The 24,162-nt window shown below is 34.2% G+C and overlaps 3 protein-coding genes across 6 annotated transcripts; 1 reads left to right on the forward strand and 2 right to left on the reverse strand.

Moving 5' to 3' along the window:
- Window positions 1–916: 916 nt before the first annotated feature.
- LOC107638749 (phosphatidylinositol/phosphatidylcholine transfer protein SFH9) lies at window positions 917–8,656 on the forward strand. Of its 4 annotated transcripts, none has more exons than XM_088484014.1 (12): window positions 917–1,307; window positions 1,436–1,464; window positions 2,007–2,090; window positions 2,202–2,255; window positions 2,418–2,495; window positions 2,698–2,751; window positions 2,846–2,905; window positions 2,997–3,092; window positions 3,631–3,732; window positions 3,849–3,929; window positions 4,173–4,519; window positions 8,329–8,656. In XM_088484014.1, the coding sequence occupies exons 1-11, from the start codon at window positions 1,253–1,255 to the stop codon at window positions 4,488–4,490; spliced, it is 1,011 nt and encodes a 336-aa protein (XP_088340140.1). In that variant the 5' UTR covers window positions 917–1,252; the 3' UTR covers window positions 4,491–4,519; window positions 8,329–8,656. The 4 variants fall into 4 exon arrangements, with proteins under 4 accessions (XP_088340140.1, XP_088340139.1, XP_016197607.1 ...); XM_088484013.1 differs by lacking the exon at window positions 8,329–8,656 and adding an exon at window positions 6,079–6,140; XM_016342121.3 differs by lacking the exon at window positions 8,329–8,656 and adding an exon at window positions 4,634–4,899.
- On the reverse strand, window positions 5,954–8,509 carry LOC107637560 (WEB family protein At1g12150-like). The gene is made up of 2 exons (XM_016340964.3): window positions 8,345–8,509; window positions 5,954–7,570 (listed from the first exon to the last, which is right to left on the reverse strand). Exons 1-2 carry the CDS (start codon window positions 8,507–8,509, stop codon window positions 5,972–5,974), a joined length of 1,764 nt encoding a protein of 587 aa, XP_016196450.1. The 3' UTR covers window positions 5,954–5,971.
- A 10,866-nt stretch (window positions 8,657–19,522) lies between the features above and the next one.
- ALKBH2 (oxidoreductase, 2OG-Fe(II) oxygenase family protein) lies at window positions 19,523–21,726 on the reverse strand. Its single transcript, XM_016342122.3, has 4 exons — window positions 21,408–21,726; window positions 20,710–20,826; window positions 20,423–20,612; window positions 19,523–19,930 (listed from the first exon to the last, which is right to left on the reverse strand). The coding sequence occupies exons 1-4, from the start codon at window positions 21,621–21,623 to the stop codon at window positions 19,740–19,742; spliced, it is 714 nt and encodes a 237-aa protein (XP_016197608.1). The 5' UTR covers window positions 21,624–21,726; the 3' UTR covers window positions 19,523–19,739.
- Window positions 21,727–24,162: the final 2,436 nt, after the last annotated feature.

Raw genomic sequence — 24,162 nt, forward strand, 5'->3', positions numbered from 1 at the left:
CGAAAAATAATTTTCATATGACAAAATATTCAAACATTAATTTTATTTGTGAATAAATTTATCAGTATTTTAGTTTTTTATAAATATAAATATAAATAATTATTTATTAATATTTTGTGGATACAAAATTTAAGTTCAGTCATTTAATAATAGATTATTTATATCATTTTTAATTTTTTATGAGAAAAATTTGTTCAATTTAATATTCTGAAATATGAAGTTAATAATTTGGCATCTTCTATTATACTTATTAGAATAAAATTTGAAATATTTTTTATTTTTATAAAAATAAATTTTAATTACTCTATTCATCTTAATAGTTTTATCAAATTTTTAATTAGGTTTTCTAATTTTTTAATTAAATTTTTATATTATTTTTAATTTTATAATTATATTATTTTTAGTGTAAAAAAATTAGAATTAACTAAATATTTATTTACAAATTAAAAGTATCACAAGTAAAAATTTAATATTTTAATTAAATCTTTGATCATATATTTTTTGTGTGCGAAATATTCATTTAATTTTAACGTTTCTGACATAAAAATAATTTAATTACAAAATAAAAGATAATATAAAGATTTAATTAAAAAAATATAAAAATTTAATTATAATTTTATTTGAATTATAAATATGAGCAGAAAAATTAAAAGTAAAAATAATGTATTTCCTTTTTCTCTAAAAACAATTTAAATTGTCAAGGTTGTAATTTTTCAGAGATTAAAATATATAAAGGTAAAAACTCAGCTGAAGTCGACTTCACGTAAAATTGATACCTAAAAGAGTCTTTAGATAAAAAATTAGTCAAATTAATTAAATTATTTAACTACTCTTAAGAATTAACTTCACGTGAAGTCGATTGCAAGTGAATTTTCACCGTGTATAAAATCATGTTGGTGGAAAGTGGGAGAGATGAGTGGCGGTGTAGGCCCACCATGCTTGAATCTTGGGTCCTCACTTCACTCTTCACTCACTGTTATATATTTTCTTTTTCAATCTGTCTTAGTAGATTCTCACTATATTTTCTCCTTTTCATTTTCTTTTCTTTTCCTTTCTTTTCTTTTTCTTTTTTTCCTTCAAGTTTCGGTTTTGCTCTCTCTTCACAGTAACGGAGAGGTGCAACAAACAAACAAACAACACAGACACAGTGAATTTGAAGCTACACTAATTCTGGGTTGGTGTTGCTGTTGCTGTTGCTTCTGATTTCTCTTCCTCATTCCTCAAAGAACTCAAAAAGAATCAACAGCAACAAATGGGGGATGTTTCCCAGGATGCCCTCAACAACCTCAAATCTCTCATGGATCAAGGTCTCACCTTTTTCATCTCTCTCTTAATCCTTGCTCTTTTTTCTCATCTGGGTCTCTCACTTTTCCCCCCTTTTTTTTATGCTCATGTTAAAAAATTGCTTCTTTTCTCTTTTTGTAATTATGCTTAGTTGAGGAGCCATTGCAGAGAACCTTTCAGGTAACCCATTTTCTATCTTTCTTTATCTATTGTTTCTAGATACTCATTCTGATCTGATTTCAACATTCTGAATTATTCATTCTAAGCTGCCCCTTTTTGTTATCTGGTATAGTTTTTGCTTGTTTTCAACATGTGCTGGTTTTGATCTCTCTGTACTGTGTGGCTGTGTAAATTATTCTCTATTAGTTCCTTTTCGGTGGATTGTGTCTAGTGTGGCCATTTGGAGTCATGATGGTTAAAGTAATTTTGAATGTTTCATTCATGCTGTTGACTAATTAGTGCTGCTATCTCCTGCATTTTTTTGGGGGGATTTATAATTTGTATTGATTTAGTAGGAAGGGGATAAATTGAGATCTGATTTTCAAGTTTTGAAGTTTCAATCAATGTAGCACTGTATATCTTTAACACTATTCATTAATTTGCTTGAAGGATTTATTTATTCATAGTTGTATTAATAGTTTCTTCTTTTCTGGATGGATGCAAATTTCATAAAGTGCACCTAAATGTTCCCCTTTTGGAATTTAATCCTGGGTGATATGCAGAATGTTCATCAAGGATATGTGACCGAAACCTTAGTACGATTTCTGAAAGCAAGGGAGTGGAATGCTTCCAAGGCTCATAAAATGGTAAGACATACTTAAGCCAATTGTTATGTTGTTTAGTGCTAAGCAAGTATGTTCTTAATTGTTATAAAAACTATGAATTTTCCGTAACATAATTGCTCTATCATGTTGCAGTTAGTTGATTCTCTAAACTGGAGAGTACAAAATGAGATTGACAACATTTTATCCGTAAGTTTATGTTTTTGATGATCCTTTGAACTTATTGTTTCTGTTTCTTTTATTTGTTCATTTTTCTATTTTTAGAAATCCCCTTTATATACTTGGCAAGACCTTGTTGACAAATGGCTATGAGTTTTTACTTGGTTATTATCGATGATGTTTCATTTTCAGAAACCAATAGTCCCGCCTGATTTATACAGATCAATTCGCGATTCACAACTAATAGGATTGTCAGGTTACTCAAGAGAGGTGCTCATTCTGAAACATAATCTTTTTTTTGTTGGTATCCCATGTCATCTCGGTCACTTCTGAAAGTATTTTCTTGTCAACATGTGCAAGTTATGCTATATATGCAGTTCAGCACACATTGTATTCTCCTAAATCAAATTTATATAATTGTCTTATCTCTGTTTCTTTTTTCCCCTCTCTCTTTCTCTGTGATCAATTCCAGGGTCTTCCTGTCTTTGCAATTGGTGTTGGGCTTAGCACATTTGACAAAGCATCTGTAAGTTCAATTTATTAGAGAAAGGAAGAGAAACATTGGTCTGTTGGGGGGCACTATTTGACTTCTGTGTATCCTGATCTTGTATGATCGGCAGGTTCATTATTATGTTCAGTCTCACATTCAGATCAATGAATATCGTGACCGTGTGGTCTTGGTGAGTATTAGTCTTTGGATTCTTCTAAGATTAATTTGGTAGTTTAGCTTCTGCCATTTCATTCTGAGTTTTTACCCATATTTGTCTGTAGCCTTCTTCATCAAAGAAACATGGGCAACCTATTACCACATGTGTAAAGGTTTTGGATATGACTGGTCTGAAGTTCTCGGCCTTGAACCAAATTAAGGTACATTTAGTTCATGTAGCTACTTGGTCCGGCACAGTTACTCTACTTGTGACTTCAATGTATTAACAATGAATTTTGATGTTAAAATAAGAAGCGTGATGGTTTGATGTGAATGGTATGTATTTAATATATTAACCCTAAAAGAGAAAAAGAAAAAGAGAGTAAATATTTGAATAGTAAGTTTGTAAAAGCAATTCAGAATTGGTATACTGAATAAATCTGAGAACATATAGAATTTATTCATTTATTTATTATAATTAAGATAGGGAGAAAGAATTGAATATTCACATGTCATTATCAGTAACCTTTGGCGTTACTGAAATGACATACTCAATTGCACTCCAAGATTCTGATTTTTTAGGCCAGAAAACCTTTGTCAACTGGTTTTATTTGTTTTTGGATATTTCTAATATTATTGAGCTATGCTTTTCTTTTTTGTTGAGGACTCGAGGCCTATTGTAATACCCTTTCCTCCTTGTTAATAACATTTCTCTTTATATATAACACTGTTACTAAGTTGTCATTCATGTCATTGCAGTTGTTAACAATAATATCATCTATTGATGATCTGAACTACCCTGAGAAGACAAATACATATTACATTGTAAATGTCCCATACATATTTTCAGCATGTTGGAAGGTGAGAAGATATTTCGTCTTGCGACTTGGTTACTCTTGTGATATTCATGGCATATTAGTTTAAGTTAAGCACCTATTTGAAATATCAGCATAATGTTAAACATTTAGCATTAGCAGGTAGTGAAGCCACTTTTGCAAGAAAGGACAAGAAGAAAAGTGCAAGTCTTACCGGGTTGTGGGCGAGATGAGCTGTTGCAGGTAAACTTTTTGGTTTCTGTATGATTCCTCAAAAAGCATTACTGAAATATGCGCTTCCCAAAGCAGATATTGTAATCTTATTTATGTTTCTCTTTGCATATTCGTGTTTGCATTTTTCCTCTAAAAAGTAGTTGTAGCACAGGTTAATCTCCTCAAAGTGCTTGTATTGTTTCAGAAAAAAATATCTTCATTTATTGCCTTATATGGTTTGATAGAATTTAAAAATCAAAATTTGGCATGCAGATAATGGACGAGGCATCTTTACCACATTTCTGTAGAAAAGAAGGCTCCGGATCTTCCAGACGCTCAGAGGGCAGCAGTGAGAACTGCTATTCCTTAGATCATCCCTTCCACCAAGAACTCTACAATTACATCAAGGAGCAATCCAGGATCCATGAAAAGGTCGAACCCATCAAGCAGGGATCCTTCCATGTAGATTTCCCCGAGCCTCCTGCTGAGGAAGTAGAGATTGCCAAGACTATAGAGTCAGAGTTGCACAAGTTTGAGAACTGCAATGGAGTTTCAGATTCACTAGATGGCCTCAAAATCAATGGTGACTGAACTACTGAAGTAGCTTGGGGGTTTTGACGGTTTGTTAGTTACTCCCTTTGTTTGCTTTTTATCTGTTACTATTACTTTCTGATACATATTAATTGTATTGTTTTCTGGATACATTGATCCGTGGATGTGCCGGAAATTAACAGTGATAGATAAAAAGGAACCGACGGAGTACCTTTCATTCAGGATTTGCACTGATGAGTTAAAATGGTTTGTCCTGTTTAACCATTTGAACCAATCTATGTGTAGTCAAGGGGAACATTCACATTGCTTAAACATTAGGATTCTGCAGAATTAGTTTAGCTTTTATGTTAAGGTTGAGGAATTCAGTAGTAGTTGGAATAAAGTGGATACCCCAGCTTTAAATATACAATAGAGAAATGTCAAATATAGTATTTTGTTTGTGACGTAATGTGTTCCATCTCAACTTTCCATGGTTTGCCTTCTCAATTTGTATTTGTCTACGCTTGCAATTTGTAGGGTTGAACTTGGGAAAAGGGGTCTAATTATTAATATGATTAAATATACTATTCCATTTATTCACAAAGGAAAAATTTTGTTGTTTTTCCTTAAATGTCTTACCTTTGTACTTTATTTGTAATATTTCAACATGTTCTTTTATACTTGGTGCATAGATTTTTTCAAAAAACAAAATACTACTAATTACAAACCATTTAGATGAATTTGAAAAGCAATTAATTGGATGTAAAATGTATGAGTTTTATGTTGTCTCAATTGATGCTTAGTCCCAAGCACGTTAGGTTAATTGATATTGTTTGATATTTACCAAAAATGAATTCTATATCAATAAATGTGAATGATAATAATTCTGTTCATGTAGTTGGAGATTCTAGTGAGATGGATCTTTTCAGGATCTAAACATTGGAGTAATAGATTAGGAAAAATTTTCTTCATAAACAAATTTATGAATAAATACATGATGGGAGTTGGAATTTGGAAATAAGAACAAAACAAAATAGTATGCACTTTCTATTTGCATGGTTTACACTTTACAAGATCATCAATGCACCATTACCAGAAGCTGGCCTTGTCCATTTTGTTGCCTCATTTGGAAACAAATTGCAAATGTCCTTCATTTCCTGCACTCAATCATCATCTTCAGCTTTTTATAATTTTGCAAAGTAAAGAAGCAAATCTAAAGAGAAGCTAAATCTAAATGTTTCTCCTAAACCATTGATTTTTATTTTTTTATTTTTTTAGTTTTTGGAAGTTTTAAGGGTCCTAGGAACCCAAAACTTTAAAACAGATCTTGACAATGAGCTTATCTGCATTTGCAAATTGTTTTATGGAAGCTGTTGATCGATAAAATGATCATCATGGACATGTAGTTGAAAGGAACCTCCCAAATCCAAAAGAGAAAGGGCAAAATTTGAAATGCTACAACCAATATGGTTCCCTTTTGCTCCTTTTGATTATAGATTGAACACCATCTAAATATCTGATCTTTGACGTTCTATAGCCTTCTAGATGTGCAAGGAGATTGATCTTGCAGAATTTTCTGCATAGTCCATATCGCTGTTTTGTTCTTCACGCCACCTTCTTAGCTCATCCTCGACTGCTTCTTTCGCAGAATCTGCCATCTCTGCATTTCTAAGAGCCATATCTGTTGCAGCCTTAATTTCTTCAATTGCTTTCAGGTTAGCTTCTACTTTCTTGTCCACTTCTCTTTTCCTTGCATTGATTGCTTCCACCTGAGCATGTGCAGCTGCTTCTGTCCTCTCAATCAAATCTTCGGATTCCTTGATCTTTCCACTCAAAGCTGCAAACTCCTTGACTGATAATACAATCTTGCTATTAGCATTAGCATTAGCATTAGAATTAGAATCTGCATCGGAGACTCTCCCTCGCATATCAGACAATGTTTTCATTTCCTGAATCGCTTTCCGTTCTGCTGCCTTTGATTCTTCAGCCTCTCTAAGGGCATCCTCCAGCTTTCTCCCTAATTCTTCAGCCATGGCCTGAGCTTTTTCAGCTTCTCGCTTCAGCTCTTCGGTTTGTACTCTCAATTCTTCTTCTTCCCTTTTTGCACTTTCTGTCTCCAATGCTAGCTCCTGAATCTTCAAACTCATCTCTTGAGTGAGATCAACTTCCTCCACAGAACCAGGGTCAGGCCCTGCCTCTTCCTTGATAGTTTGTAGTTCACTGGTGAGGCTGGCAGCAAGAGCTTCAGCCGCCTGTTGCTTCTCCTTAAGTTCTTCTTGGTCTCTCTTCACTTGTTCTAAATCTGTCCTAAGAGAAGCAACTAATTCTCTCAGGGAATTTTCTTCTGCAACAACTTCATGCAGCATCTTTGTAGCTTGTTTAATCTCATCAGTCATTTGTCTCACAGATTCCATTTCAGAAGCATGTGCCTCCCTCATCTGCTCCTGAAGAAGCTGAATCTCTGCACTTGTTTCGGCCAGTTTCACCTCTAGGCTTGCTGTTAGTTCAGGGTCATATTCGGCCTTTAAGGCCGTCAACTTTGCCTGCGCATCTTCCTTTGCGGTTATGTAATAGCTTAGTTGGCTTTCCCTTTCCTGCATGACCTGTACCTGTTCTTCTTGTGCTTTTAGAGTTTGAAGCTTCAGCTGTTCAATTGACGCCTTCATGTTTGCGATTTCATTTGACATTTCATTGACTTTTTCCAAGTTCATCTTAGTGGATCGTTGAGCTTCCCCTGCAGTTTGGAATGCAGCCAACTTTGCCTCCAAAGCTGCATCGAAATCTTGCCTTATCTGATTGAGTTCTTGCTTGGAAGCATCTAGTTCCTTCACAGTTGTTTGATACTCCTTTCTTGCTTGCTCTAGTTCTCTTTTCCAAGCTTCATATCCTATAGCTTTTTGGGACAGTTGTTCCTCGAGTATTTTGGCCTTGTTCTTCACGACTTCGGCTGCCTCTATTGCCGTCTCCTTAGATTCTCTGACACCGATGAGCTTCTTTGTCAAGTCCTGAAGTGTTACATTGGCCCTCTCAAGCTCAGCAAGTGCTTTAGATTTTGTATTCTCAGCACTGCCAAGCTGTTTCTTTATCATGTTTAGTTCTCTTTGGGCCAACAGAAGTTGTGTCTCCTTTTCCAGTACATTCTGCCAAACACACAAAATTGAGACTTTTTTTAGTTGTATCCTAATAGCATCTTGAACAAGCATTTCTAGAAACACATTGAAGGCTCTTGTAGGGAGTGTTCAGATTAGTTGTGGAAGAAATTACTTATATCAATTATTGTATGTATAATTTATTTTTTCATAACTGATTATGATAAAAACTAGTTGGGTGTTATTTGGTATGAAATGAATGAGTATGAATATTAATGTATAAGGTATGAATGACCTTATAATAAAAATAAGGGAGTAGTTGAGTACATTGTTGATAAATGTGAAAAGAAAGAGGAAAAGAAAATGAAATTCACATTTGATTCTATAAAAAAATTAAAAAGGATCAAACATTCCTCTAATTAAAAGAAAAAAATGTTCATTCTTTTTACAGCCAAATGGTAAAATGATTTTTTTTAAGGAAAAAGGGGAGGAAAAAAAAGATGATATCTTAGTGTAAGAAAAATAATAATCTTCTAAGTCAAGCATTTTCAATTGTATTTCATTATTTTGCTAACATCTCTTATCCCACAAAAAAGGTTGTTTCAATGTTTTTACGATAAACGATCATGTTGAAATACAGATAAAAACATATTTCTTCAAACATATCTATCATCGTACTTTAAGTCGATATGCCGTATATTTATCGCAACTATGTTATATATATGCCAAAAATCATTACTACAATGAAAATTCCCAGTTTATGTAGCCTGAAATGTGATCAAGGTAATTACATTTGGCATGAATGATAGGTGTTTGTTAAATTACCTCAGAGGATTTCCTCTTGATAGAAGAAGATTTTGGAACTGCTACCTCACCAAATAAACTAACAGCAGCTTTCACAGATTGGAATGGAGCCCTTGTATCTATCTCTCCAATCTCTCCCCTTGGAGACCCCAATTCCTTTTGTGATTCTCTTACTCTGAAGCTCATTCTTCTTCTTCTGATAATAATTATTATTATAACAATAACAATATATTCTTTCTCTTCTCTTCTTTCTTACAATGACAGCAATATGAATAATATCTATGTGTATATATCTGCAAGATTAATAAATAGTGAGCCTTGATTGTTATCAAATGAATGATGAAACTGCATAACACATCACAATAATATATGATCACGCCAACATTGTTAGTATTAATTCTTACATGAATGAATAAATGAATATATGAATGTGAAGAAGCTAAGGCCTCAAGAGTTTTTATGAATGAATAAAGCAAAGCTGAAAAAAACGAAGATGAACAAGTAGGTTCCTTTTAAGTCCAGGTTTTGAGAACGTTGAGGAAACAAAATTAAAAGGGAATATCCTAAAAGATGGTTGGTGCAAAAACTCTGCTTGCATGGTTCCAATAATTAGGTTATATGCTGTTTTTAGGGTACAGGGCTTAGAGAGGTTTGTGGTGGTGCAATTAGGTAAATGGCAACCATACAGGGTTGTCAATTAAAAATATAAATAAATACATAACTTATAAAAGTAAAAAATTTACACTTAGGGTATACATAGGAAAAATAAACAGAAAATTTCCAAAAAAAAAAAAAATTAATTTATTATGACATTGAAAATTTTGAACTTGTTTGGAAGAAGTGCGAAAATGATATAAAAGGAGGGACTGACAGAGCATTGCTTGATTTCTTCGTGGGATTTGGGTTTGAAAAATATGAGTAGAGGAGTTCGTTTTAAAAGAGGGTGATTTTAATTTTGTTGTATTATGAAAATTTTTTTATTCTTCTTTTAATTTTTTTTTGTAAAAGAAATTTTAATTTTAGATTAAGTATATTTGTGTTATAAATATTTTTAAATAATGTCTCATCGACTTCGCAATAGACGTGATATAAGTATATAACAATGGAAAAAGAGCAACATGTTGAACGAGTACGTGGAGTCAAGGTAAGTAATAATATTTATTTTTTACATTTTCTAATGTTATTAGTATTATTGTTTATAAATCTGTTTATACACTAAACACCCTTAATAGTTAATACTTGTATAAAAATAAATCTGTTTATACACTAAACACCGTTGAGGTAAGGTCAGAAAAATTCATGATGAGACTCTCATAGCATGTGAAATGGTGCACTGACTTAGAAGGAGAAAGGGAAACGCAGCCATAATCAAACTAGATTTTCAGAAGGCTTATAACAGAGTCAAGTGGAGTTTTGTAGATATTGTGCTAGAGAAGATGGGGTTTGGTCTCAGGTGGAGGGCTTGGGTCATGGAGTGTGTGACTACAGCTTTGATGTCAGTTTTGATTAATGGATCACCAATTAAACCGTTTAAAATGAAAAGGGGCTTGAGACAAAGGGACCCGCTTTCTCCGTTCTTGTTTGTGCTGGTTGTGGATGTACTGTATATAGGGGTGCACATGGGTCGGGTGAAGCCGGGTTTGATATGACCCAGACCCGGCCCGAAATATACATCTGGTCTATTTATTAGACCCGAACCCGGCCCTAGACCCGATGAAATCAATACACTTTCGGGCCACAATTATACCGGGTGAAAACCGCGCCGTTAACATTACATTACGTTGATACCTTCTTGTAAGCTAGCATGTAAAAATATCCAAATTTCCAAGACTCTAACCATTATTTAACATGGTAAAATTTACTTAGAAAAATATAACAAGAACTAACCCTTCTTCAAAATTAAAGCATAACCACAATTAATACTAATATTGTCTAATAATACCAAATATTTAAATCAATACAAATAACACAATATTATGCATTAGTCTAAAGTCTTATGCATTCTAAACATAAAACATTAACTTATAGTCTTATAATGACTAATAACACAAAATATTAAAGTTTACAATACTTAAATTTCACATAAGAATAGTCATGATCCATCACTAATAACACAAAATATTAATTGTGTATGATGACCGGGCCACCGGGCCGACTTCGGGTGACCCGAGCTATGGCCCGGACCCGACCCGAAATAATGACCGGGTCTATTTTTGAGACCCTTACCTGGCCCTAAACCCGATGAAATCACACCAAATTAGCCCCTAAAGTGTTCGGGACCGGGCCGGACCTTCGGGTCGGGTCGGGTCATGTGCACCCCTAACTGCATAGAATGATTGGCGAGGCAGTCAGGAATGATCGTGTCTCCCCTTTGGTAGTTGGTCGAGACAGTGTGGAGCTCTCACACCTACAGTTTGCTGACGACACTATCCTGTTTTGCCCACCACATGAGGAGACCATGCAGAATTACAAGCGGCTGCTGCGCTAGTTTGAGCTAATGTCAGGGCTCAATATCAACTTCGACAAGTCCAGTTTGATTCCACTCAATTGTGAAGAGCAGTGGGTACAACGTATGTGTAGACTATGGGTTGCAAGGAAGGTACTCTCCCTGTTAAATACTTTGGAGTTCTCTTAGGAGCTAATCCGAGGTTGGTCAAGACCTGGAAGCCTATTATTGATAAGGTGGAGGAGAAACTAAGCCTATGGAAAGCTAAGGTGCTAAACAAAGCGGGAAAGCTGGTACTTATAAAATCTGTCTTGAATAGCTTACCAGTGTATTATCTGAGCCTATACAAGATGTCGAAGGCGATTGCAGAGAAGCTGATTTCCCTACAAAGAAGATTTCTGTGGAGTAAGGAGGACGAGGGACAGGGAATGGCGTTGGTAAAATGGGAGTTGGTGCAAGTCCCTAAAACATTCGGTGGGCTGGGAGTTGGAGATGCTATGATTCGGAACACCGCACTATTGTTTAAGTGGTGGTGGCGTTTTGCGAAGGAAGAGTGCCCTTTGTGGAAGAAGGTGGTCTGTTCATGTAATAACTTGAGGCCGAATGAGTTACTATCCACGCAAGTGCTCCCTACTAGAGGAGGCCCTTGGAAGGATATCTGCCAAATAGAATTCAAGGAGCAGTATCTGAGGGATAAGATGATTACAGGTCTGGTTATGGAGGTTGGTGACGGACGAAGGACTCGATTCTGGGAGGATGTTTGGTTGCATTGTGGTTTCTTGAAAGATCGATTTCCCAAGCTCTTCTCTGTTTCAAACCAATGTGGGTCGGTTATTGGGGATTGTGGGTTTTGGGATGGGCTAGAGTGGGTTTGGAGCTTCTAGTGGAGGCGTGAGCTTTTTCATTGGGAGGTAGAATTACTGAGTCAGCTACATGAGGTGTTGAGACCTGTGAGGCTAGCGAATGATAGGGAGGATAAAGTCGTGTGGAAATATGATAGACTTGGAATTTTTTCGACTAACTCCTTTGTGCAGGTGCTACAAGAAGGAATGCTATCAGAGGATGTTCCAGTTACAATTTCACGAAGACCATCTGAAAAGGGTTGGCTCCACCAAGAGTAAAGCTGTTTGTCTGGTTTGTCCTGATAGGCAGGGTGAATACAAAGGAACGGCTAAGCCGCCTGGGGATTATTAGCTAGGATGATAAGCGGTGTGTCTTGTGTAATAAGGACGATGAGCACGTCCATCACCTGTTTCTTGGCTGTGATTTTGCTTGGTAGGTGTGGAGTGCATGGATATCTGTGTCTGACCGACCCTGGGTATTTCCGGAGCGAGTGAAGGACCATTTTCTGAGTTGGACAGATGAGCCGAGAAGAAAGGAAGACCGAAAGCAGTGTCTGAGATGCTTCTGCGCGATTGTCTGGCACATTTGGATGGAGCGAAATAGGAGGATCTTTCAGAATATAGGTAAAGGCGTTGACGAGATCATATCGATGACCGCCTTGAGTTGTGACGAGTGGAGAGGTACGCATCCCTAGGGTTGTTGATAGCTATGCCAAAGATGGCGTGGGGATGTTGAATCTTTGGGGTAGGATTCTTTGGAGGAAGTCTGTTTTCTAGTTGGTTTGATCTTGTTTGCTCCACGTTAGTGTGTTGAGCTCTTTTCCTTTAAAAAAAAAAAGATGAAAGGAAAAGTAAAGACAAGACGGAGCTAAGTTTGATGATGTAGTGGAGGAACTCCTAACTTAATTATATTTGTTTTAAAAAATAATATGAAAACATTAAATTACGGATTCAGATAGAAGTTTTGCTCTTTTTTTTTAAATAATATTTTTTTGAATTTATAACACTTTATTTAGTAGACAATTATTTATAAATTAAATAAAAATAATTATAAATTAGTAAAATATTTCGCTTTTAAAATAAAATAAATTGTATTGATATTGTGTTTATTTAAATAATGCAGGAGTCAAGAGATTTCAAGCCGCGCATTAGCCATGTGAGATTAGATTTAGATTAAGAGGTGCACCTGCAATTGATTAGAGCAAGAATGTTATACGCCGCTATCATTTCAGAATATAATATAAATCACATTCTCAATGCTGCATTAGTCGAAAGATGGAGACCTGAATATCACACCTTCCATTTTTTCTATAGAGAATGCACTGTGAAGTTGGAAGATGTTGCAATACATCTAGGTTTGCGGGTTAATGGTGAATTTGTATCTGAAGTTACTGGTTTAGATGTTGATAAGCTTAAACAATTGTGCTTGGATAATTTTGGAGTTAAAATTGAAGATTTGGCGACCATATCAAGATGTGCGTGTGATAATGGTAGTTCCACCTGATATTATGCATGACATTCAACAACGATGTGCCTATCATTGCCCAGTAATTTGCTTCGAAATTGTCAAGTAACATCCAGCTGACTGGGTTATGCGTCAATTTGGTTGGTCTCAAAGTGAGCCTGAAGATCTTGTGGATCTTAAAGAGACTTAAGGGGTCGTAACTATGAGGATTGGGATGGCATTCATTCTATCTGGATTGCGGCTTGAGTCCAACGACGACAATCATTGATGAATGGGGACCTTACTACTGACTAAAGACCATCTAACATTTATATGGATTGGAATCGTCGGCACGAACCGAATGCATTTTTGGCCACATAGGTTCGCTTGCACGACCCAAGACTTGATCAAGTTTCTGAGCTATGACAATGTTTTGCTGCTGTTCCACCCATGCAATCGATGTGTTCATCGCATCTGACTACCATCACCAATTCACCATCATCATGGAACTCAATAATATCCTCAACTGTAAGCTTCAAGAGCTACTGTAGATAGTGGCCAACTTTAAAGACAGGTTGCGAACGATTGGTCAGACAATACACTTGATGTTTCGTGACAATTTGTTGAAATAAGCACATCATCTTCGACTTACTCTAACTTTCGTTTCCACTTTGGAGGAGGATCTTCTAGCAGGCGACCAGGTTTGTTTGAAAATAATTAAAATTATGGAGCATTGTTCACACATCACCGTTGTTATTTATTATAAGTTCTCGAAAACTAATATTTTCATTGTTAAAACAGAATAGAAGTCTAAACCTTACATTAATCATATTTAAGCACTGACAAATTAACATTTTCAATAATTTAAATGAGATGGTTTTAAAAAGGCAGTTTGGTAGCTACAAAAATAGTGACTACTGATGGCTAATATTTGATTTGCTAATAAAAAAGTAACATGCCACAGTCTTTATTAACATTAGAAGGAATCAACGAAGCGCTTGTTTATTGTGGTGGTAACTTTGTCATTTTGTGATCCAATAACTTGGATGTCCATTGACAACATGAAATGGATTTGAGAAAAATAAAAAATTAAAAAAAAAAGAGAGAAAATTTTTGTTACCTGCAAATCCTTTGTAAATTAGATATTAATTCATTAGAGAAAAAAATAACTAAGTTCTAAAAATAAATATTAGATTAAGGAGTTATTTTTAAATTTTTTTTATTAAATAAAAAGTGTTGCAATCTTTATGATCAATTAAATAAAGTTTAATTTTTTATTTATTATAATTTATATCAATTACTCATATTTAGAATTTAGAATTTAAGATTTAAAATTTAAAATTTATTAATTATGACTAGAATAATTATATAATTTTAAATATAATAAATATATAATTATCAATATTACATATATAAAATTATAATTATTATATTATATAAAATAATTTTAGACATCTTAGATATCTATTATATATTACTAATTTTATAATCAAAATGTACCATATGTCACTCTCTTATTGTAATTAAAATCAAATATTTTCTACCAAAATTAAATAGTTTTCTCCTCCTCTCTCTCTCTTTTTCTATTTCTCACTATCTTTCACCCACTCTATTTCTCTTATATATCATTATCAATAACTAATTACGAATTTAACAATCAAAATATGCAACATAACATTTTCTAATTAAAATTAAAATTAAAATTAAAATTAAAATATTAAAATTATAATTATAACCATTTAATAGAGTGGGTGGAAAAAGGTGAGAAATAGAAAAAAGAAGAGAAAGGAGGAGATTACTATTTAATTTTAGTAAAAAATATTTGATTTCAATTGCAATGAGACTATGTAGTATATTTTGATTGTGAAATTAGTAATATATAATAGATATCTAAGATATCTAAAATTATTTTATATAATATAATAATTATAATTTTATGTATGTAATATTTATAATTATATATTTATTATATTTAAAATTATATAATTATTCTAGCCATAATTAATAAATTATAAATTTTAAATCTTAAATTTTAAATATGAGTAATTGATATAAATTATAATAAATAAAAAATTAAACTTTATTTAATTAATCATAAAGAGTGCAACACTTTTTATTTAATAATTTTTTTTTAAAATAGCTCCTTAATCTAACATTTATTTTTGGAACTTAGTTATTTTTTTCTCTAATGAATCAATATCTAATTTACAAAAGATTTGCGGATAACAAAAATTTTTCTCTCTTATTTTTTTTTTAATTTTTCATTTTTTTCAAACCTATTTTACGTTGTCAATGGACATCTAAGTGTGTGTTTGGATTACAGTTTGTAAACTGGAGTTTGCATAAAATTGATTTTGCAAACTTGATTTTGATAAAAAGTAAGTTTGTGTTAAAGTGATTTATGTTTGGTAATTTTTGTATCAAAATTGATTATAGTAAAATAAATGTTGTTTGGCTTGCACAAATCAAAATCACTTTTAAATAAAAAATTACTAAAATAGACATCAATCTAAATAATTTTTTATATTATTCTATTATTTTAATTTAGATATTTAAATAGATCTTATTAGTTAATTTTATAATAAAATTAATATTTACTTCCTAAAATAAAATAACATATAAAAATAGATAAAATATATTTTTAAATAAAAATAAAAATAATATAAAAGTTCTTGATAATCTTTTTATATAGTATATTTTTAGTATTTTTAGTACTTCTTTTAGTATACTATAATTTCTTACTATTATTATTATTTACAGTTAATTTTTTGTTTTAATTTATTTTACCTAATAGAATTAATAAATCATATTATAAAAAGATAATAACAAACATAATATACAAAAATCACAATTATAAAAGTGTATAATGTCAAACAAACAATTGAAAAAAATAAAAATAATAAATAATAAAAAATAGAGTTCATATAAATAGAAATAACAAGAATTTTATAAATAATATAATAACATACATAAAGGATAAAATTGGTAAAAGGTAAATAAATAATTAGTATTCATGGCTAAAAGCCCGTTAGGAAAACGAAGCTACAAATAGTTGCTTCTTGTAAACGTGGTTTTGGTAGCAAAATCACTTCTGCGTTCATGAGAAAAAAATTTTGCCAAACCAAAAGTTGAAGCTTTCAAGAAGTTTAAACGTACTTCTTCCCTTCCAACGGAGAAAATGACAAAGTTATCATCACAATAAAGAGTAAATACTCAACTCGGTCCTTGTCCATTTTCACGAAGGACAAAGCGATCCTTGTCTAAAAAAAAAAAAGGGACACTTAAACCCTCAACCTTTTTATTTTGGGATAATACGATCCCTCTGTTAAAAAATTTATTAAATAATAACAAAAATTAATTTTGTGGGGCTTTTATTTGAATTTTGTGGGGGGTTTAAAACCACCACAAATTATTAATAAGTTTGTTTTGAAAAATTCATTCACCAATGGTGGTTAAGTGAAGAATAACTAGTTTGGTGCACGACATTTAATTTCAGAGACTAAAATGAGTCACTTAATGCAAAGTGAGGGACTAATTTGGTGCATATACAATAATGACATAATAGATGACACGTGGACGAATACTGTTGCGACACGTGGCACAAACGGACACGTAGCCAAATAACATTGTGACACGTGGCACAACCATCCACGTCAGTATGCCACGTGTCACTGGTCACCACATCATCATACAATTACACGTTGCCAAATCATGAAGTGACACATGTCACTTACAGTCCACGTCATTATGCCATGTCATTACGTCGTTAATGGAAAATAGGTCAGGACTAATATGGTGCATTTTTTTAATCTCAGAGACAATTTCAGTGAACGACGCCAATCTCAAAAACCATTTTGGGGTTTAACTCGGGAAAGTAAAGACAAAACGGAGCTAAGTTTGATGATGCAGTGGAGGAGCTCCTAGCTTGATTATATTTGTTTTAAAAAATAATATGAAAACATTAAATTACGGATTCAGATAGAAGTTTTGCTTTTTTTTTTTTAAAATAATATTTTTTTGAATTTATAACACTTTATTTAGTAGACAATTATTTATAAATTAAATAAAAATAATTATAAATTAGTAAAATATTTCGCTTTTAAAATAAAATAAATTGTATTGATATGGTGTTTATTTAAAATAACATTAGCCATGTGAGATTAGATTTAGATTGAGAGGTGCACTTGCAATTGATTAGAGCAAGAATGTTATATGCCGCTAACATTCCAAGATATAATATAAATCATATTCTCAATGCTGCATTAGTTGAAAGATGGAGACCTGAATGTCACACCTTCCATTTTTTCTATAGAGAATGCACTGTGACATTGGAAGATGTTGCAGTACATCTAGGTTTGCGGGTTAATGGTGAATTTGTCTCTGAAGTTACTGGTTTAGATGTTGATAAGCTTAAACAATTGTGCTTGGATAATTTTGGAGTTAAAATTGAAGATTTGGCGACCATATCAAGATGTGCGTGTGATAATGCTAGTTCCACCTGATATTATGCATGACATTCAACAACGATGTGCCTATCATTGCCCAGTAATTTGCTTCGAAATTGTCAAGTAACATCCAGCTGACCGGGTTATGCGTCAATTTGGTTGGTCTCAAAGTGAGCTTGAAGATCTTGTGGATCTTAAAGATAGCCACAACAGAGACTTAAGGGGTCGTAACTATGAGGATTGGGATGGCATTCATTCTATCTGGATTGCGGCTTGAGTCCAACGACGACAATCATTGATGAATGGGGACCTTACTACTGACTATAGACCATCTAACATTTATATGGATTGGAATCGTCGGCACGAACCGAATGCATTTTTGGCCACATAGGTTCACTTGTACGTCCCAAGACTTGATCAAGTTTCTGAACTATGGCAACGTTTTGCTGCTGTTCCACCCATGCAATCGATGGGAAGTTCATGGCATCTGACTACCATCACTATCATCATAGGACTCAACAGTATCCTCAACCGTCAGCTTCAAGAGCTACTGTAGATGGTGGCCAACTTCAAAGACAGGTTGCGAACGATTGGTCAAACAATACACCTGATGTTTCGTGGCAATCTGTTAACATAAGCACATCATCTTCGAGTCGCTCTAACTTATTTCCACTTTGGAGGAGGATTTTCTAGTTGGTGACCAGATTTGTTTGAAAACGACTAAAATTATGGAACATTGTTCGCACATCACCGTTGTTATTTTAGTTCTCGAAAACTAGTATTTTCATTGTTAAAATAGAATGGAAGTCTAAACCTTACATTGACCACATTTAGGTCCTGATAAAGAGTAGTACTAGGGAGCCAATGGCCTAAACGTACAATGTGTACAATGGGCTAAATTTTTTATGAATAAAATGAACATCACCTATATTATCCAGAATAACCATCCGGATACCAGGGATAATAAACATCTCATGTTATAAAAAACTAATTTTGAGTTCACCAAGATTCGAACTCTTGACCTTTCAGATCTAGAACTCTAATACCATGTCTTAAAACCACTCATCCCAAAAGCGTAACCTAACAGGACAATGTAACACTAATAATCATATCTCTAATACTTTCTAAACCTTCATTGTACACATTGTACGCTTAGGTCATTGGCTCCCTATACTTTTTTCCTGATAAATTAACATTTTCAATACTTCAAATGAGATGGTTTCAAAAATACTTAAGAAAATTAGATTTTTACATCTAAAAATTATATTTCCATAATCACAACTTATAATAGATCCATTAAAATATGTTAACATAGCAATACTTGTATAATCCATTTTTTCAGTTTTTTTTGTCAAGAAATTTCTTTTGGTGCTCAAGAGCTAAAACCACAAATAAAATAAAAGAAAAGGGGGACGGTAAAACTGAAAACATACAGAAGAGAAGAGAGAAAGAGGCTTCAAGTTTAAGATGATGAAGAAATTAAGTGAAAAAGTAAAAACGCACACAAAATAAATAACTGAAGTAGATATTTATAGCCAAAAAATAATATATTATAATTTATTATTTAAATTTTCGAATGAATTTTTTTCATACAGCACATTAATTAATATTAATGTACACCATATATGCACACCAAAGACCAATACAACCACCATCTTAAGTTGGTCAAATAATTATCTCAATCATCTACTTAAGTAACTGTCAGGTTAAAAAAAAAAATACAATTCACTTCTAAACTTTTTGCTTATACTTCACTTTTGCAAGTAGTAGCTGGCTCATAGGTCACCCTCTTCCAGCAAAGTAACATTATAATAAGGTTATCTGTTCCCTGCTCTATCAAAGCCACTTTCTAATTTGGAATTCAAGTTCCATCTCAGCAGAAAAAACAATGCGATTATGAACATTGAACTGGTATTTTGTTTTAAGATAACTGACGTAGAAGAATGTTAAATCTTTCAAGTTCACAGTATAGCCTTTAATCAATGGATGACAATTAAATTTTGTATTACATGAAAGGCTTCATAACTCCATGCAGAAGCAGTAGTAACCATAGAGCTTTACAAATAAAATCCAAGGCTACCACTTTTGTACTCAAGTTAGGAGAAAATATCCTACAAAGTTTTACATTTTCGTATCAACTTGTCAAAGAAACTAGTCAGTAATCCTATAATAATGCCAGAAGCAGATTTACAACAATGCATGATCATATTCCAAAAGCTGGACCCTGTCCAAAAATCTTTCAAAAAACACGTCGAAAGGTAAGATTAATGCGTGTACCGTTCACTTTTGCACGCTTAGGGACAGAGTGAATCCAATCCCTTTGGGTATAGCCTCTCATCACCAAAAGGGATCCATGCTTTAGTCTAAAGGTGTGCTGATCAGCATGGCTACTCTTCTTTAATCGCTTTCTTGCAGGCTCATCACTTCCATCTGAAGTTCCACACCAAAAGGATAATGTATTCATGAATAACCAACTAAAAAAATTCAACTGTTATTGCATTAAATTTCAGGGAGAGAAAAACTCACAAACATAAACTCTTCGGATCTAATTGTAGAATTCAGAACTGGAAAAACTTAGAAACCCTCAATGCCATAGAGGTAAGAGAGATTGAGAGTTTTATATACGAATTTCATTTCATTTGACTTAAAATACCAAAGTTAAAATTTTTACACAGACATCTAGTCATGAATTGTTACATCAACCGAAAAAAAAAAAAAAGAAAAGTAGACTGAATCACCTACTAATTTAGAAGTATTGTAAACAGAAGCATAAAATTGGATGACTTTAGACAAACAGACATTGAAATCAACGAACAAAATCCCCAAATGCTTCTAGAAATGCACACTACAAGTTCCCATACTACAAAAAAAAAAGAACCCATGTGAAACAGATGCATAATGCAGTGACAGAAGAAGTCATACCACAAGATTTTTTACATTGCTTCTTCTTCAGGAAGAAATCACGTTCGCATCCAAGAGATATGGAAGCAATTTCGGGCGTTGATCCATAAAGCTTCTCATCATCAGCATGCCAACCAACATAGTCATCACCACCTTTATACCTATTTAAGAGTACGCTATTAAAAATACTCCCAGGAAGAGCTTTAAGGACCTTCAAGAAATTAAATAGAAAATATTCAGTAACACCGACAAATAACATCATTCAAGTACATTATCATAGTCACAATTGATCAGAAAATCATTCTTACAACATCCAAGATGTCTTTAAGCAGTGGAAAATCATCCCAAGTATATGCATGCGGTTGATAGCCACTGTAAGTCAACTCAGTCAACCCAGGACTTGCAACATAACATGTCTCCCGAGGCTGCACAGAATCACAACACAAGGTTAACCACATTTATGAAAGATTAAGTTTATTTCTATATACATTTATGAAAGTGGTTAATTTTTTAGATAGAGGAGGTTAATCACCTGGATAAAAGTGGTTTCATATGGGAAAATTCAGGCAGAAGTTAATTAGTTTAGTCCATGTAACTCACATTCAGTTGTTTTCGTGTGAATTCATAGTTGAAAATGTTAAATTCTAATTTAGTTGTCAAATCATCTAAGGTTCTCAGCTATCAGTTTCACGTAAAGACAGTTTCCAGAACAAAATAAACTCAATCAAAATAGAAAAATTGAAAATAAAACTAATACATGTTCTTAGGATTGAGACACTCTTGAGTGTAAATTTTCCTTTACACAAACTTCCATTATGCATTGTTGTATCAATAGAAGTCCTACATAACATGCATGATTGGTTTCACATTGCATAAAAATAAACATTAGTATTTTACAATTAAAGAGGGGTTAACAAAACAAACAATGAGGCATGCGACAAAAGAAACGAAAGATGAGATTTTGAAGGAAGCAGAGGATTTGATATGAGTTGAATTTGTGAATAACCTGAAGGAAGGATTTTCCGAAGACGCGAACGGTGGGTCTGGTCCATGAGATATGGTTGTCGAGGTAATGGAACCATTGCCATGAGTCTTCGTAGGGAATTAAGCGCTGAATGTAAACGACGTCGCTTCCGTTACCCAGGTCCACCGTCTCCGTCTTCTTCGCGGTGTCATTAGGGTTCGCTGCTTCAGACACCGCCTTCAGCTTCAACACATTCATTGATCGTAACTCTTCTCAACGGTGCTGTTCTTTTTCCTTTTTTTTTTTTTTTAATTTTTGTTATTGACAAACGCATATTGTTGAGATATACTATTTTTCTCCAGGAGGAAGTATAGGGAGTATTTGTATAATATATACAATTAGTGTTTAGGAATGTTTGATTCAATAGGATATTATATGTTTATTTTTTTTTGGTACGGATGATTATTTTGGATAGTATAAGACTATAAGTGTATTGTATTTAAGAAATTAATAGTATTTTATTCTGTTCATTTCTTAACTCATATTAGACTAAATATATATATTTTGAAAGAAAAAGCTCAACATCGAAATGGAGCAAACAAGACAAGGAAAGCTAATAAAAAGTAACTCCTAAGTCATCTCCGGCATAGCCATCAACAACCTGAGTTACTGACCATACCATTCTCTAGCATATAAAAATGTTTGAGTCACACAATCTTCAACTCCTGTTGTCTTATTCTAAAAAACGTCATCATTCCTTCGTAGCCAGATGTTCCATATAACTGAAAAAAAACCCAACCATCCAACTCCTGCGCAAGCTTTTTCTCAACGGCGTCAATTTCCAACTCTCAAAGTGGTCTTTCAATGTACCAGGTGCAGCCAACTTCTGTCCAAACTATGAGATCCATGCACACCATACCTTCCAAGAGAACTCACAAGTAACAAATAAGTGTTGTAAGTTTTCTGCTTCTTTGTTACACAAGACGCACAGATTATCATTCAGTTGTAGTATTCCCAGCCTACATAGCCGATCCTTTGTATTGACACGGCCTACCAAAACAAACCAAGTGAACAGCTCTACTCGAGGTGGAACTAGTCCTTTCCAAATTTCCTTTGCAAATTTATAGCTCAGAAGCTCCTCGTCCAAAGTCTCTTCCTGCATAACCTGCACAAATGAGTTAGTAGAATAAACGCCTTCCTTATCAAATTTCCACACCACTCTATCTTGCACATCTGCTATCAATCTAACAGATTGCAAGACTTGAAGCAGTTGGTCTAAGGTCTCTGTTTCCCATACACGTAGTTTCCTTCTCCATTGAAAGTGCCAAACCCACTCTATCTCATCCCAGAACCCACAGTCCCCAATCACTGATCCTTTTTAGTTTGAAATCAAGAAGAGTCTCGAAAAGGAGTTTTTCAACTTTCCCACCTGAAGCCATGTATCCTCCCAAAATCTGGTGGATCTTCCATCCCCTACTTCTATAGCAAGTCCATCAATCAACTTCTACCTCACATGTTGCTCCTTGATTGGCACTTGACATATGTCCCTCCACGGTCCACCTCTTAAGGGTAGATTCTGAGTTGATAGCAATAGGTCCGGGTTCAAATTATAACAGGAGCACACAATCTTCTTCCATAGTGGACATTCCTCCTTTGAGAATCGCCACCACTATTTGAACAGTAGTGCAGCATTGCGTACCACTGCATCACCCACCCCAGCCCTCTTAACTTTTTCGGTGCCTGAACCAACTCCCACTTCACAAGAGCCATGCCCGGTCGCCCATCATCCTTCCCCCAAAAGAACCTCCTCTGCAACGTGATAATTTTTCTTGCAACCGCATTTGGCATCTTATACAAACTCAAGTAATAAACTGGTAAGCTGTTAATTACCGACTTTATGAGTACCAGTTTCCCAATCTTACTAAGGACTTTTGCTTTCCACAAGCTGAGTTTCGCTTCTACCTTGTCTATGATCGGCTTCCAAGTCTTTACCAGCCTCGGGTTCGCGCCTAGGCTAATTCCTAAATACCTCACCGGTAAGGCCGCCTCCTGACAACCCAGCAGGTGACACATTCGGGTAACCCACTCCTGTATGCAATTCACTGGTATCAAATTAGACTTCTCAAAATTAATGCTTAGACCAGACATCATTTCAAAACACCTCAGCAGCCTCTTATAGTTTCTAACGGTCTCCTCATCCGGGGGACAGAATAATATAGTGTCATCAGCAAATTGTAGATGTGATAACTCTATATTATCCCGACCAACAAGGAGTGGAGAGATTCGACCGTTCCTTACCGCCTCCCCGATCATCCTGTTAAGCACGTCTACCACCAAGACAAACAAGAACGGTGATAACGGATCACCTTGACGAAGCCTCCTTTCCATTTTGAAAGGTTTCGATGGAGACCCATTAACCAGAATAGAAATAGAAGCCGTACTGACACACTCCCGAATCCATGACCTCCATTTCCTACCGAAGCCCATCTTCTCTAACACTGTATCAATAAAGCACCATTTAACTCTATCATAGGCTTTTTGAAAGTCAAGTTTAATAATTGCTGACGCCTTCTTTTTCAGTTTCAACCATTGCACTGTTTCGCATGTGATTAAAGCTCCATCATGTATCTTCCTCCCCTTCACAAAGGCACTCTGTGACTCCCCAACTAGGCCTGGCATGACACTCCTCATTCTTGTTGTCAACAATTTAGAAATGACCTTGAATACACACCCCACCATACTGATAGGTCTGAGGTCTTTTATCTCCTTAGCACCAACAAATTTCGGAGCTAACGCT

This window comes from Arachis ipaensis, chromosome B4 (assembly GCF_059453495.1).
Source record: "Arachis ipaensis isolate K30076 ecotype BB chromosome B4, ASM5945349v1, whole genome shotgun sequence".
Classification (NCBI taxonomy): domain Eukaryota; kingdom Viridiplantae; phylum Streptophyta; class Magnoliopsida; order Fabales; family Fabaceae; genus Arachis; species Arachis ipaensis.

What these genes read in the sequence shown, in the direction of transcription:
- LOC107638749 (XM_088484014.1), top strand. Translation starts at nt 1,253, where the DNA reads ATGGGGGATGTTTCCCAGGATGCCCTCAACAACCTCAAATCTCTCATG. An exon ending in CATTGCAGAGAACCTTTCAG is followed by an intron (nt 1,465 to 2,006) that starts GTAACCCATTTT and finishes GGTGATATGCAG; the next exon opens with AATGTTCATCAAGGATATGT. An exon ending in GGCGAGATGAGCTGTTGCAG is followed by an intron (nt 3,930 to 4,172) that starts GTAAACTTTTTG and finishes TTTGGCATGCAG; the next exon opens with ATAATGGACGAGGCATCTTT.
- LOC107637560 (XM_016340964.3), bottom strand. Translation starts at nt 8,509, where the DNA reads ATGAGCTTCAGAGTAAGAGAATCACAAAAGGAATTGGGGTCTCCAAGG. An exon ending in TCAAGAGGAAATCCTCTGAG is followed by an intron (nt 7,571 to 8,344) that starts GTAATTTAACAA and finishes TGTGTTTGGCAG; the next exon opens with AATGTACTGGAAAAGGAGAC.
- ALKBH2 (XM_016342122.3), bottom strand. Translation starts at nt 21,623, where the DNA reads ATGAATGTGTTGAAGCTGAAGGCGGTGTCTGAAGCAGCGAACCCTAAT. An exon ending in TTAAAGACATCTTGGATGTT is followed by an intron (nt 20,613 to 20,709) that starts GTAAGAATGATT and finishes AATTTCTTGAAG; the next exon opens with GTCCTTAAAGCTCTTCCTGG. An exon ending in GCAATGTAAAAAATCTTGTG is followed by an intron (nt 19,931 to 20,422) that starts GTATGACTTCTT and finishes GTGGAACTTCAG; the next exon opens with ATGGAAGTGATGAGCCTGCA.